Source organism: Ovis canadensis, chromosome 1 (genome assembly GCF_042477335.2).
Source record: "Ovis canadensis isolate MfBH-ARS-UI-01 breed Bighorn chromosome 1, ARS-UI_OviCan_v2, whole genome shotgun sequence".
Lineage (NCBI taxonomy): Eukaryota > Metazoa > Chordata > Mammalia > Artiodactyla > Bovidae > Ovis > Ovis canadensis.
In genome coordinates this window covers 262,504,119-262,518,779 of record NC_091245.1, presented here as the reverse complement: position 1 = coordinate 262,518,779, position 14,661 = coordinate 262,504,119, and the positions used below count along the sequence as shown (strand labels likewise).

The 14,661-nt window shown below is 36.6% G+C and overlaps 1 protein-coding gene across 2 annotated transcripts in view; it reads left to right on the top strand.

Annotated features, from left to right (window-relative positions):
• The window catches only part of BRWD1 (bromodomain and WD repeat domain containing 1), a 123,636-nt gene that overhangs the window by 38,078 nt on the left and 70,897 nt on the right, over positions 1-14,661 (top strand). Inside the window, exons 10-17 of one of the 2 annotated variants that reach the window (XM_069565506.1) lie at positions 27-97; positions 1,831-1,931; positions 2,723-2,763; positions 4,311-4,409; positions 7,272-7,422; positions 7,645-7,779; positions 11,634-11,762; positions 11,934-12,159. In XM_069565506.1, the coding sequence (XP_069421607.1) occupies positions 27-97; positions 1,831-1,931; positions 2,723-2,763; positions 4,311-4,409; positions 7,272-7,422; positions 7,645-7,779; positions 11,634-11,762; positions 11,934-12,159 (953 nt within the window). Of the gene's footprint in view, positions 1-26; positions 98-1,830; positions 1,932-2,722; positions 2,768-4,310; positions 4,410-7,271; positions 7,423-7,644; positions 7,780-11,633; positions 11,763-11,933; positions 12,160-14,661 lie in introns of both variants that reach the window. The other variant, XM_069565516.1, reaches the window with a different exon arrangement.

Here is a 14,661-nt window from a genome sequence, read left to right as displayed (position 1 = left end):
TAAAACAACATGTTCTTCTTTTCTAGTCCACGTCCCCTGAAGTTCACTGAAAAGCCTAGACCAGGTGTTCAAATGCTGTGTTCTTCATTTAGTGTTGGTAAGATACCTTTAGTATTTTTTTCTTAGTTTTGTTTTAGTTTTTTTGAGCAACCACATGGCTAATGGCCTTTATCAGATGGATGGTGAATGTCTTATGCTCATTTTATTAGATTTAACCTGTGATGTTAATTAGCCTTTTTCTTATCTTCCCCCTGCTGACTTTCTTGGATTTTTCATAGTAATCAGAGCCAGGGATATAAGAGAACTGGCAAAAAGGATGCTCAAAGTGTCCAAATGAGCAATTCCTGTGCCATGTGCCCCATGTGTATGATAAGCCAAGATTGTGATTTTCTTTGAATTGCTGGTTTTTGGTAGTTAAAGTTTGTTTTGCACACATCTTGTGAAATTATTCCTCTTTTTCTTTTTTATACAGTGGACTTGTGTGGTAACCTTTGTTTTGGGGAGAGGTCAAAGATTTTCCCCCATAGACATCTGAACATGAGAACAAGTGAACTTCATATACCATAGCTATGTTTAGGTGTGTGTTAACACTTAGTTGTGTCTGACTCTCTGTGATCCCGTGAACTGTAGCTCACCAGGCTCTTCTGTTCATTGGATTTTCCAAGCAAGAGTACTGGAGTGGGTTGCCATTTCCTTCTCCAGAGACCAACCTGACCTGGGGGATTGAACCCAGGTCTCCCACATTGCAGGCAGATTCTTTACCATCTAAGTCACCAGGAGCTCCCTAGGAGTATAAAGGTATTTAGAAAGCAGAACCTGTTTTCATGTATTTATGGAGTGGCAACATCTTAGTCCTTGTCACACCAGTATGACAGAGGGAGATAATGAACATTTCCAGATTGAATTAACTTTTAAAAATTAAGCCTCATCTAATGTGTACCCCACTCCCACCCCTACCCCACTATAATACTACCAAACAGTTCTCTGATACTAGCTTGGCATCCTACAATTTAACTCCATTCTGACACTGCCTACCTAGAGAATAGTGTGAAGACTGCACAGGTTAAGGGCTCAGTGCTACAAGATTCCCAGCCCACCCCCAGCCTCAGACCCGGTTGTCACCTTGCTTCTGCTGACGGGCTGTAGGTCAGAGGCTCCCACAGCTTCTTCCTTGGATTTAGTTAATTTGCTGGAACAGCTGACAGAAGTCCTTTTACTCAGTGGATTTTTGGTTTATTATGAAAGAACATAATTCAGGAATAGCTAGATGGAAGAGATGCTTAGGATAAAGTCTGTGGGAAGGAGGACTCTCCAGTCCTGCTATTCTTCTCTAATCTCCTCCTGTTCATCCACCTGGAACCTCTGAGTCTTGCCCTTTGGGTGTTTTTGAGGCTTCATCACACAGGCACAGTTGATTAACTCATTGGCCATAAGGATGGATTCAGCTCTCTCCCAGCCCTCTTTCCCAACCTCTATCACATGGTTGGTTCCTCTTCCATAGATGCTTTTCAAAAGTTACCTCATTAACATAAACTCTGGTGTGATTGAAGTGGGTTTGTTATATGAAAATCAAGATATCAATATCATTTCACTTAGGAAATTTTAAGGGTTTTTAGGAGTTCAGCCAGAAACAGGGATGAAGACCAAATACAGATTTCTTCTAAAAATCATATCACAATATATTATGTTAATTTTTAAAAGTTCTTTATATAATGAGATGGATCTATTGAGATGAATATACTTTTCGTATAGAGAGCTTACTTAATATAGAACTTTGGTTAAGACATTTGTTACAAACTGGATTTTTAAAACTTAAAATTTTTGTTTCAGGTGGTATGTTTCTAGCCACAGGTAGTACTGATCATGTAATCAGAATGTATTTTTTGGGTTTTGAAGCACCTGAAAAAATCGCGGAACTTGAAAGTCACACTGTAAGTCTTCATGTTTTAAAATTAAGATTTACTTATGATATTCCTGTTGGTATATAGTCTCAATAACGGAGATTGTTATTGATTTTACTTTCAACTTAAATGGAGGAGGAGTTGCATTTAAAGATGAAAGATGATACTGACAAGCTCAGCACCTTATTGTGCAAATGCTTTACAGTGGTTATTTCTACTTCAGGTACATTTGATTATGACAACTGATTTGGGTGAGCCTATTTGTCTTAACCAAGCTCATGGAATTAGAATGCTGTTTTATTGACGTGCACTATAAGATAGATAACTCTCAGTGTTCTGGAGTACTGCTCAGCAGTCAGGTCATCTTTTTCTCCTTAAGGAAGTTCTGTGAAGTTATTTGATAAAAAACAGAATCACTTTAAAGGAAATTTTTGTTTGTTTGTTTTGCACATAATCATCAAAGTGAATGCGACTTGTTTTCAGCTACTTAAACTTTTTTATCACTTTCTATCCGTATTAATTTTGTAGATGTAATTAATTGTAAATACAGGTTTAATTTTAGAAGCAGGCTGTTTTTTCTCTTTAAACCCTATGTGTCTATCTCTGAGATAAAAGCTGTGTCTTAGTCTGGTTTGATATGTAGTTAGGTTCTTTGCTCTTAAACATACAATATATGTTTGAATGGGAGGATTAAGCAGCAAAAGTGTAGATCTCTTACTTTAAACCAAATGTGCTTCTAACTGTAAAACTGGGTGGGCTCTTTCTTTGTTTATAAACTATGTAGATGATTACTTTTGTGTTTGGTTTTTCCCTCTCTTTAGGATAAAGTTGATAGTATCCAATTTTGTAACAATGGTGATCGGTAAGTAAGTGTGAGTTTGTATTCATGAGTGTGTTTTTAGGTAAATGTGTTTTGCTTCCTATTAGTATAGCTTATGTGTCACTTTGCAGGTATATATCATATGGCAGGCCCTTGTTAGTAACTGTAGTAATTGAAGGAAAAGTGTCTGTGTCAGGGAGGAAACAGATTAAGTTTTTAGAATTGTAGTTTCTGCAGCCTTCCGTATCAAAAGTAGTTCTTTAGTTCACTGCTTGCTGTTTGATTTATAGGAAAATGAGGTGTAAGGATAATGAAATTTCTTACATTTGAGTAGTTGCATGAAAGTGAAAGTCGCTCCTCGTGTCTGACTCTTTGCAACCCCATGGGCTGTACAGTCCATGGAATTCCCCAGACCAGAATACTGTAGTGGGTAGCTGTTAGCTTCTCCAGAGAATCTTCTCAACCCAGGGATCAAACCCAGGGCTACCACATTGCAGGCAGATTCTTTACCAGCTGAGCCACCAGGGATGCCTATTTGAATAGTTAGATCTTTTCTAATCAGTTACTGTGATATAATCTGCAACAAAATTATCACTTAAATTATATCCTTTTTTGTGGTCCCCAGTGTCTTTTCAGGTGCCTCTTACCTCTTCTTTTTAACACTTAAGTGATGGATTTATTTATACGTACTGACTAGCGTGAAATTGAATTTAGAGTTTAAATGCTTATAATGGCACTTTTGCTTTTACTAATTCTCCCATTCATCTTTAATTGTGCTTCCCTAAATGGCAACTCACTCCAGTATTCTTGCCTGGAGAATCCCAGGGACAGAGGAGTCTATTGGGCTGCCGTCTTTGGGGTTGCACAGAGTCAGACACGACTGACGCGATTTAGCAGCAGCAGCAGCCCCCTATTACTTATGTACATATCTTTTCAAAACTATTTGACAAGGTAGTGATTGGGTTTGAAATGTGCTTTACAATAGGGCCAGGCAAATCAGAGTAAACCAGATTTTCTCCTTTTCGTGAAGTGAAGTTGCTCGGTCGTGTCCGACTCTTTGCGACCCCATGAACTGTAGCCTACCAGGCTCCTTCGTCCATGGAATTTTCCAGGCAAGAGTACTGGAGAGGGTTGCCATTTCCTTCTCCAGGGGATGTTCCTGACCCAGGTCTCGAGCCCGGGTCTCCCGCGTTGCAGGCAGACACTTTACTATCTGAGACACCAGGTAGCTTAGAAAGTGAAAGTCACTCAGTCATATCTGACTCTTTACAACCCCATGGACTATACAGTCCATAGAATTCTCCAGGCCAGAATACTGGAGTGGGTAGCCTTTCCCTTCTGCAGGGTATCTTCCCAACTCAGGGATCGAACTTAGGTCTCCTGCATTGCAGGCAGATTGTTTACCAGATGAGTCACAAGGAAAGCTCCTTTTCTCCTTTTAGGTAGGCCCTAAATCCCTGTCTTTTTGGAATTAACACCTGTAGATTTACCTGCAGTCAAGATAGCTACATTAAAAATTTTTTTGCTTGTGGTTTAACTGTACCCTTTGGTAGCATGTATATAAGTAGATCTGTTTCTTTTATTTTAAGGTTTTTAAGTGGTAGCAGAGATGGAACAGCACGAATTTGGAGATTTGAACAGTTAGAATGGAGAAGCATCTTACTAGATATGGCCACTAGAATCTCAGGGTAAGTTGAGATGGTTTGTTTCTAAGTAGGTGCATCCTGAGAACTTGGTCTGTCTCTCTGATTGGTTTTTTGCTTTGTTCAGGAACTAGAGCCACCTCCGATCTAAGTGAATGGCTCCCTCCCGCATATCTGACAGATACTTAAACCTATTATAATCTTAGATTTATGTAGAAAAGAACACTGTATTTATTCCATTGTTCAAAGCATTGACTTCCTCTGAGGTGTTGCATTTAAAACCACCTAGTGTTTTAAATATATAAATAACTCAAGTATGTCAAACGTGGAGATTTTCAGAAACTTCTATTTTTCTGAAGACAGGATGGGACCTCCCTGGCAGTCTAGTGTTTAAGACTCCAGGTTTCCACTGCAGGGGCCATTGGTTCAATTTCTGATCAGGGAGCTAAGATCCTACAAGCTGGGAAAACAAAAATGAAAATACAATTTTTGGAATTTTTATTTTTTTAATTTTTTTTTACTTATGTAAAGATCTATAACTTTTTATTTTATTTTTAAAATTTATTGATTTTAATTGGAGGCTAATTACTTAACAATATTCTTGTGGTTTTGCCACACACTGACATGAATCTTTAAAAAGTTATATTTTAAAAAGCTATATCTGGTTTAAAAAAAAAGTAAGGAAATACATTTTATTGTTTCTGTTTTTAAAAATTAGTCTCCATTGGGAGTTATATTTTCATTTTACATGGTAAAATTTTGGTTTGTAAAATGGTATTGAAGGCAAGTTTGTCTTAACTGTCCTCCTCCCCCAACACTCCAGGGTCTCAAACATATTTTGAGCAGCTTTGAGATAATTTCAGTATTTCCCAAGATAGATATTATAAATTTCAAATACATTGTGTTTTTGGATTTTTACATACTGGGAGACTGTATAGGTGGTGAGAAGAAAATGCATTTTGGAGTCAGAACTTTGCTCAAATACCACTGACACTTTTTATAGCTATATCATTTTGAGACCATCACAATCTGTTTCATCATCTGGGAGATGAAACTGCCTGCCTTTAAGTACTATTGGCAATTGAAAATCATATGCAGATTTCTACCAGAACTTGGTGTGGTGGTGGTGGTTTAGTTGCTAAGTTGTGTCTGACTCTTGTGACTCCATGGACTAGCCTGCCAGGCTCCTCTGTCCATGGGATTTCCCAAGCAAGAATACTGGAGTGGGTTGCCATTTCCTCCTCCAGGGGATCTTCCCGACTGAGGAGTTAAACCTGGGTCTCTTGCATTGCAGGCAGATTTTTTACTGAGTGAGCTGCGAGGCAAGCCCAGTCTACTTGGTGTAGAGTAGTCATATCACTGTTTTTAGCATTTTTTCTGAGAAATGTTACACATTCTGTTGTTTAGAAATTTTCATGTCTGCTTTATTTTTAGTGATAGTAGGAGAAATTAACTCATTCTCCACTGTGGCTCAAACAGTTGTATTGGATTTCAAAATAAATTTGATATTAATATCTTTGTGAAATGACCTGTGGTAGAGAATGGAAAGGATACATACTACAAATCTGATAATCCCTGTACACAAACAAATCTTTACAATTACTTAAAAATGTTACATCTGGATATTCAGCATTTTAGTGTGAAAGTGAATAATAATGAATGAATAACAGTGAAGAAAATTTGAAACCGTATTCATGTATGAACAGTTACTTTATTAGACAAAATAGCAACATCATTGTAAAAACTTGAATAAAATTTTTAAAATATTTTATTTGGCTGCCTCAGGCCTTAGTTGCCTGATGGCATGTGGAATCCTCCTGGACTCAGACTGAACCCAAGTCCTGCATTGACAGGAGGATTCCTTATCAATGGGTCACCAGGGAGGTCCAGAATTTTTTTAAATGAGATTGAGAACTGTTTAGTTTTCTTGTTGCTATACTCTCTTCATGGAGAGAACTTTCCCTATATTTCCCCTCCTGGTAGAAATATTCTTTTCTCATTTAAAGTTTTACCTCTTGCAAATCTTGAAAAGCAGTGTTTTCTGTGTGTACAAATTGATAGATATATTTGTTCTAGTGTTCTGATCTTGGCTGATCTATTTGATGAAATGCAACACATCTGTTAGTAAAGTCAAGTGAAGCCTGGAATCCTAGCTTGTATTCCATTTTGTCTCTTGCGTTACACTTCCTCTGAATAATCTAGTTAGAATTATTCAGTCATTTGTGTTCCATTGTGCTTACACAGATAGTTGTTACATAGTATTCTTCCTTATAGCTGTTTTCTTTAAAATACATGTTTATTTTATGTTTATAATTTCATTGAATGTGCTCTAAGGACTTCAGAAGCAGCTAGGTTCTCCCCCTCCCCCATATTACTGACTGCTGTATTTTACACAGAAACTGCATATTGCTTTCATGAAGGCAGCAAAACATTGCAGACATGTTTGTATAAGACCCTTCTTGCCAAGGGAGCCATAGGAACAGTCTGTAGGGAAGTGTAAAGAGGTAGTTCAGCATACTGAAAGTCTGTCAGGAACTTTTCTAGACATTAGGGGCGTGAAGGTGAATCACCTTCTTCCTGTCTTCCAAGTAGTTGAAAATATTACCGATAGGCCTTGCAGTCAAGAGAAAGGAATCCTAGGTGTAGAGAAAAGCTGTGCTTTTATGAATAATGGTGGTGTTGAATCTGCCTGTGTTCTGCCTCTGAACTGTTTCTGGATCATCCCTTCCCCCTTGGGATCTTGCTCTCATCTGTTTGTAGATAACCTCTTGTGGGTCAGATGTGATAAACTCTGTGAAGGGGATAAGGTGTGGACGTGAGCTAGATTATTTACTATTTTTGTGTCCATGAGAGATTGTGTAGCCGCCTACACATACAGCACTGCACATCTTGTATTTTTTTTCTTAGAGATTTATCTTTGGAAGAGGAAAGGTTTATGAAACCCAAAGTAACAATGATAGCTTGGAATCAGAACGATAGCATTGTTGTCACAGCTGTGAATGATCATGTCCTCAAAGTGTGGAATTCTTACACTGGACAGCTGCTTCATAACCTGTTGGTAGGTAGTTTATAACATACAACAAATAAAGATTTTTAACAAATTTAAAAAAACCTTTTATTTATATTATCAAATGAATAGAAATTTGTATATATACTAATGTATAAATTACTGTCATTAATGCATTTTTAAAAGCCCTTGGATACTGTGACAACATGGGCTTTTAATTTTAAACTTATAACCTTCAGACCCTCCTTAACTATATGACTTTGTTGAATAAAGGGACATGCTGATGAAGTATTTGTTTTGGAGACACATCCCTTTGATTCCAGAATTATGTTATCTGCAGGACATGACGGCAGCATATTCATATGGGATATCACAAAAGGCACCAAGATGAAACATTATTTCAACATGGTAAGTGCAGAAAGTGTGTGTCTCTGTGCCTGTTTGCGCTTGTTTCAAATGTTTGGATAAGTCTCCTTATCCATGTAGCCGAACCTGCATGTTTTTGGCAGTTTGTATTTCTAAAGATCAGGGTACTACTTTAAGGCTGATAAATATCTGATAGTCATATGTTCACATGTACATATGTAAGTGAAATCTGTATAACTAATTCACATGAGGGGAAGATTTTTAAAATATATTTAGCTTTGTGTCTGTGAATGTGTCCCTGTCTGTGTTTAAATTGGCAAAATTACGGTAATTCATGCCTTTTCACTATTTAATTTTATTGAAATACCTGGTAATAAAAAATAATATTCAGTAAAGTCCTCTCAGGAGTCAAACATCGTTTTTGTTTCCTCAGCTTTTTTCTTCTTGCACACATATGTTTGAAAACCAGATTATGATCTTACTGCATATTTTTAGAATTTCTTATACATAGCTGCAATATAGTCACCAAAAATCAACAAATTTAACATTGATAAGGTAGCATTACCTAATCTGGTTTACATTCAAAACTTGTCAATTGTCCTAATAATGCCTTTATAGTTATGTTTTACCTCTTGGACTAATTCAGGATCATGTATCATATTAAGTAGTTATGTATTTCCACTTATGTAAAATCAGTAATCCTTTACCCTGCATATCTTGCCTTTTTACAGACAAGTAATACTACAGGATATTTGTTTTGTCTGTTATTTCTTCATGATGTAATACTGTTGTAAATTTTTTGATTAAAAAAAATGATAATGTGCCCTCCATGCATTGTATTAGGAGGCTAATGATGTTTATATGTTCCACTATTAATATGGTGATAATTATAAGTATTTGGTTAAGGTGACATCTGCCAAGTTTTCACACTAATTTTTTAAATGTTTCTTCTCTTTGTAATTTTTAAACTGATTTTTTTCCAAACTGTGTAAATGTCTGGTTCCTTATTAAACTTTCACAGGTATCAATATCCATTGAAGATTTTCTGATGGCATCATTTTTAGAGAATTACTAGTTGGCATTGTTACACGTAGTTTTTTGTTTGTTTTTACTCTTTTGTACACAGCTTTGTAATCCCTTCTCATTTTATGTAAAGAATGCTTTTCAAGCCCTTAAATATTTTTTAAGAATTTGTAAATGTATGTTTGATGATTAATTCAGCCTTTCTTAGAAGAGTGTTACTTATGTAGCTAATTTGCTGTTGTTGAGTATTTAAGTAGTTTCTAAAACCTGCACAGCAGCAACAGTTTGAATATATATGTCTGTTTATGTAGATCCCTGATTATTTCCTTGGGATAAATTCTGAGGGGAATGTATAAAAGGGCTTATACATTGTTAAGACTTTTGAGACACATACATGATAGGTTTTCTAAAATTACTCTTTATGTATATTGAGACCCAGTTCAAAGGTTAATTAATTTTTGAGGCAGTACAGTAGCATCCTATAGATGAGTGTTTTTTAGACCTTTTGATTGAAAACCATCTTCGTCCATGTGTGCCATGTTTTTGCTGGGTGTTTTTTTTTTTTTTACTTTAAAAATTTTAATTTCAGTATGCTTACATTGGACAGTTTAACTGTCCAAAATAAAGTGTTTTATTTACTAACATTGAATGCACTGAAACAATTCAAATAGCGTAAAGTACATCATTAGGCACCTCTGAATGTTGTATCTCTGTTTGGAATCCTGGGAAAAGAAATAAACCTTCTTTCATTTTTCTGTGGCCTTAAAATTCATAGGTACATCCATCTTGGAGTCCCTCAGTCGTGACCGACTCTTTGCGATCCCATAGATTGTAGCCTACCAGGCTCCTCTGTCCATGGGATTTTCCAGGCAATAGTACTGGAGTGGATTGCCATTTCCTTCTCCAGGGGATCTTCCCAACCCAGGGCTTGAACCCCGGTCTCCCGCATTGTAGACAGATGCTTTACCGTCTTCTTAATTGTCCTTTAAAACTCAATAGGAACATCCTAAATTTAATCTGTTAAAACAGAAGACCACATTAATTCAGGCTTTAAACAGAATATAATCTAAAATAACCACTAAGCCAAAGAGTGACCTGAAAAGTCTCAAATGGACAATAATGATTTTATTTCTAGTCAAACACCAGAAATTGGCCTTGTAGGCTGAATAATTCTTACCTTTACTGATCACCCGAGAGTCTCCTAATTCTTGGGTTTTAAGCTACTAATGAGACAGTATTTCATTAAAAAAGTAGTAAACATAGTGTGTGGCTCAGACAGTAAAGCGTCTGCCTACAACGTGGGAGACCTGGATTCAATCCCTGGGTTGGGAAGATACCCTGCAGAAGGAAATGGCAACCCACTCCAGTACGCTTGCCTAGAGAATCCTATGGACTGAGGAGCCTGGTGGGCCACAGTTTGTGGGGTCGCAGAGTCGGACATGACTGAGTGATAACCCAAGAAACATAGTGTGACATTGAAGTGTTCTCTGGACACAGTTGCAGGCTATTTTTGTTTTATCAGGAATGATTGTGTAGGACTCTTCAGACAGCAGATAAAAAGTGGTGTGTGTCTTGCTCTGCTTAGGTAGGTTTGCCCACTTGAGAAACTTCCTTCTCAGTAGGAACCCTTAACTTTTGGTGAGGTTAGTTGCACATGTGTGGTAGCAAAGTAGCTGCCACCAGCTTTGCCTGACCAGCCCAGGGCTCTTGCCTCCCCACCTGCCTTTGCTTTACTTGGACTGAGAGTCTCAGGTCAGGGGGCATTATCTTATTCAGCAGGTCCCTAAGTATCCTAATACCTTAATTCCCGCCCCCCCCCCCCCCATTTTGTTAAAGGCACTCTTTCATGTGTGGTATAGCAGAAGTGAATTGTTTTTCAAGTGGTTATTTAGGTATGTGTGAGAGTTTGTTCTGGCAATGAAAATAAATCCTTCTGTTTTGTTTGGGTGGATGATTCCTTTTTCCAGTACTGATTTAGTTTAACTTGTTCTAAATTTTAATTACTATTTATATGCTGAAACAAGTATGCATAACTCTGTACTAATGAGTTAATGAAACATCTCATATAACTATAAATTGTTAATACTAAACTAATCAAATTTAGAGTTAAAATAACAAGAATAAAGCAGTTTAGAAGTTACTTACTGAAGGCAACATTCATGAAAGTGAAAGTTGTTCAGTCGTGTCTGACTCTGCCACCCCATGGACTATACAGTCCATGGAATTCTCCAGGCCAGAATACTGGAGTGGCTAGCCTTTCCCTTCTACAGGGGATCTTCCTGACCCACGAATCGAACCACGGTCTCCTGCATTGCAGGTGGATTCGTTACCAACTGAGCTATGAGGGAAGCCTAACATTCACAACGCACTTAGAAATTTGTGGCAGTCTGAAGTAAGGAAGTTGCAGGTGAAAGAATTTACATATGCACCCTTGAGACACTGCAGCATTACAAATTTTGCATGGTGGTTAGTCATCTAAGTGGAAAGCTTAAACTCCATAAAAGTATTGATTTTAATTCATAAGTAACACACATTATTAATCTTTAATCATTTACCTTGTAAGTTGTTATTCAGTAGATTTTTGTTATGTATTAGAAAGTTTATGGAGTTTTCATTCTCTTGTAAGACATAAAAAAAAGCCTTCACTTTGGGTTGGTTTATGATCTTTTCATTTGATCATTTTACAAACTAATTCTCAGAAGCTCCATCAAGGTTTTTCCTAGGCCAGTGATATCTAAAGTGAATTTTACTTTTTGAAAATATTAACATGCTTAATGAAAAATTCGTTTTTAAATATTTTTTTCAGAATTTTATATAATAACTAAAGGTGTTACATAGAGATGGTTATAAAATTTTCCATCTTTGTTTCCTAGATTGAAGGACAAGGACATGGAGCTGTCTTTGATTGTAAGTTTTCACAGGATGGACAGCATTTTGCCTGTACAGATTCTCACGGTCACCTTCTGATATTTGGTTTTGGATGCAGCAAGCCATATGAAAAGGTCATTTTACATACTTTCTTAGAGCATGTAAATAGTTAAGAAGGATGTTTTTAAAATAGGTTAGATATATTGATTTTTTTTATCCTTTCCAATAAAATTAACTGGTTAATATATATGTTCTTTAACATGTTTAATCCTCAAAATTTCAGTCTGTAAATTTTCCATTTCTAGATTCCTGATCAGATGTTCTTCCATACTGACTATCGACCGCTGATTAGGGATTCTAATAATTACGTCTTAGATGAGCAGACTCAGCAGGCCCCTCACCTCATGCCTCCACCATTCTTGGTAGATGTAGATGGAAACCCTCATCCAACTAAGTATCAGCGATTAGTGCCTGGCCGAGAAAATTCTGCAGATGAACATTTGGTTCCACAACTAGGCTATGTGGCAACAAGTAAGTGCTAAACCTTTTTAAAAAAAATTTGTTTTGATTTGAAAAATGTAAGTAATAATACAGAGAACTCCTATACTTTCAGATTTACCAGTCCTTAATATTTTGCAATGTTTGTTTTATTATTCTATCTCTAGATACATATCATTGTTGTGAACCACTTGAGACTTAAGTTCTGGACCTCATGTCCATTACCCCTAAATACTTAAGTATGTATTTTCTAAGAACAAATATGTTTTCTTATATAATCATGAATAGTTATCAAAAATAGAACATTTAACATTTATACTGTTATAGCCTGTAATCAAATTTTGTTATTCTAATAATGCCTGTTACAGCTTTTTTTCCCTCCTTGGTGTAGATTTTAATTTGGGACTGAACATTAAATTTAGCTGTCATTAAGTTCACGTAGTGCATTTTTGAAGAGCACAGCATAAATGATTTAGTCTTCTTGGAGTATCATGTCAGGATGCCTATGGTTGTGTTTCATCCAATTATTGGTGGTGTTGACTTTGGTATCTGCCAAAGTTCTCCACTCTGAAGGTTTTTTCCTCTTTGTAATTATTTAGTAACTTGTATAAATAACCTGTTCCTTTTCTAACTTTACCTGTAAGTTTGAGGATCCATTGGTAATTCTGGCCTGAATCAATTGTTGTTCTGAAGGGTGTGAAATGGTTTTCTAACTCTTTTATCATTGCCTTTTCATTTTATCATTAGCTGACCATCTACTACTCTCTCATTTATTAAGTTTTAGTCTGGACTTCCGGGTTATTATATAGTGAGTTAAAGTCCAGTACTGTTGTTACTTAGTTGCTCACGTTATCTTGGATTTGGCTGTGAAACCCTTTAGGCCGAGTTTTGTGTCCTTTCCCAAGTCCCCATCCTTCCTGGAACACTTTAACTTTCTGGCAGAGGAGCTTCCAGTTCCATCTTGTCCTTTGCCTGTCCTAGCCAAGGGCAGAGGTGTTTTGCTTTGTTTTGTTTGTTTTTGTTCATAGTGGTGTAGTGTTTTTCTCTAATATTCTTGGACTAAGCAAAGGAAAAAAGATATATCTGTGCGATAAAGTGGGAGGTGGTAGGGGGTTACAAGAGGGAGGGGATGTGTATACTTGTGACTTGATTCATGTTGATATATGGCAGAAAACAACGCAACATTGTAAAGCAATTATCCTCCAATTAAAAATAAATTTTAAAAAGATACTTTTGTTTGGATGAGGATTGATTTGCTAAAACTTTAAGATTAAAGATTAATGTAAATCATCATATGTTTACTCTTCCAAATTCTTTTTATTAGTTTGATTGAAGTATACTTTACGCACAGCAAAATTGACCACTTTTAAGTGTGCAATTCAAATGAGTTAAGAAATGTTAAGACAGTCATGTAAGCCACCACCACAATCCAAATACAGAGCACTTCCAGTGCCCCCAGAAATTCTCCTGAGCTTGTGTAGAATTATTCCTCTCCCTTCTCCTGGCCCCTTGTAATGACTGTTGCTGTCACTTTAAATTTTCCTTTTAAAGGAGTTTTATATCAGTGAAATCATACAATATGTAGTCTGTTGTGTCTGGCTTCTTTAACTTAGCATGGTGCTTTTGAGATTCATTCCTGTTGTTGCAGATATCACTCTGGTTTTTTTTTTTTTTTCCTTGTTTAGTGATCATGCACCATTGCATGGATATACCATTATTTATCCATTCACTAGTAGCTGGAGAACACTTGGCTCTTTCCCATTTTGTTGCTGTTTAAAGGAGTGCTGAAATATCCCATCTATCCTGTGGATTTGTCTTATTTTTTTTCCTTTGATTCAATCATTTTTTGCTTTATGTGTTTTAAAATTCTGTTACTATGTAAATACACATTTCAGATTGTGCTCTTTGTGAGTTAATTCTTTCATCATTATGAAATGTCCCTGTTTATTCTTGGGAGAGTATTTCTTGTTTTGAAGACTGTTTGTTTCATATTATTGAAAATAATCCAGCTTTTTAAAATTAGTGTTATCATGGCGTATCTTTTCAATTCTTCTAACCAGTCTGCATATTTTAGTCTTCCCACTTGCCCCCAGACCCTGACCTCTGTCTCTCAACTCAGTGTGATTTCTGGATGGTATTTGGGTTCCCTCCTTGTTCTACAGCTTGGAAATTGCCTCCAGGCTGTTACCTGGAGCAATCCAAAAACTGGACTCTATTGTCTTCTCTCAGGGGTCCCAGTTATCCACTATATGAAAGCCCTTCTTTCCTGTATTCTTTCCAGTGCTATAGTATTTTGTAGTGAAAGAATACTGTAGCATTGAAGCCTTCTTTAATATTTGAATAGTGGTTGCATTATGCCAGATAGAAACCAGTATCATTCCTAATGGTGTTCGCCAAGCTTAAATCTAAGTCCAGGGCCAGGAGAGAAACGTTACATGGTTTTTTGGGGAGAGGGGAGAGGATTGGAAGTCTCCTTTTCTGCTCTTTTCCCTTTTGCTCCATGTTGTGATCTTAGGAATGTTATGTTACTCCGGG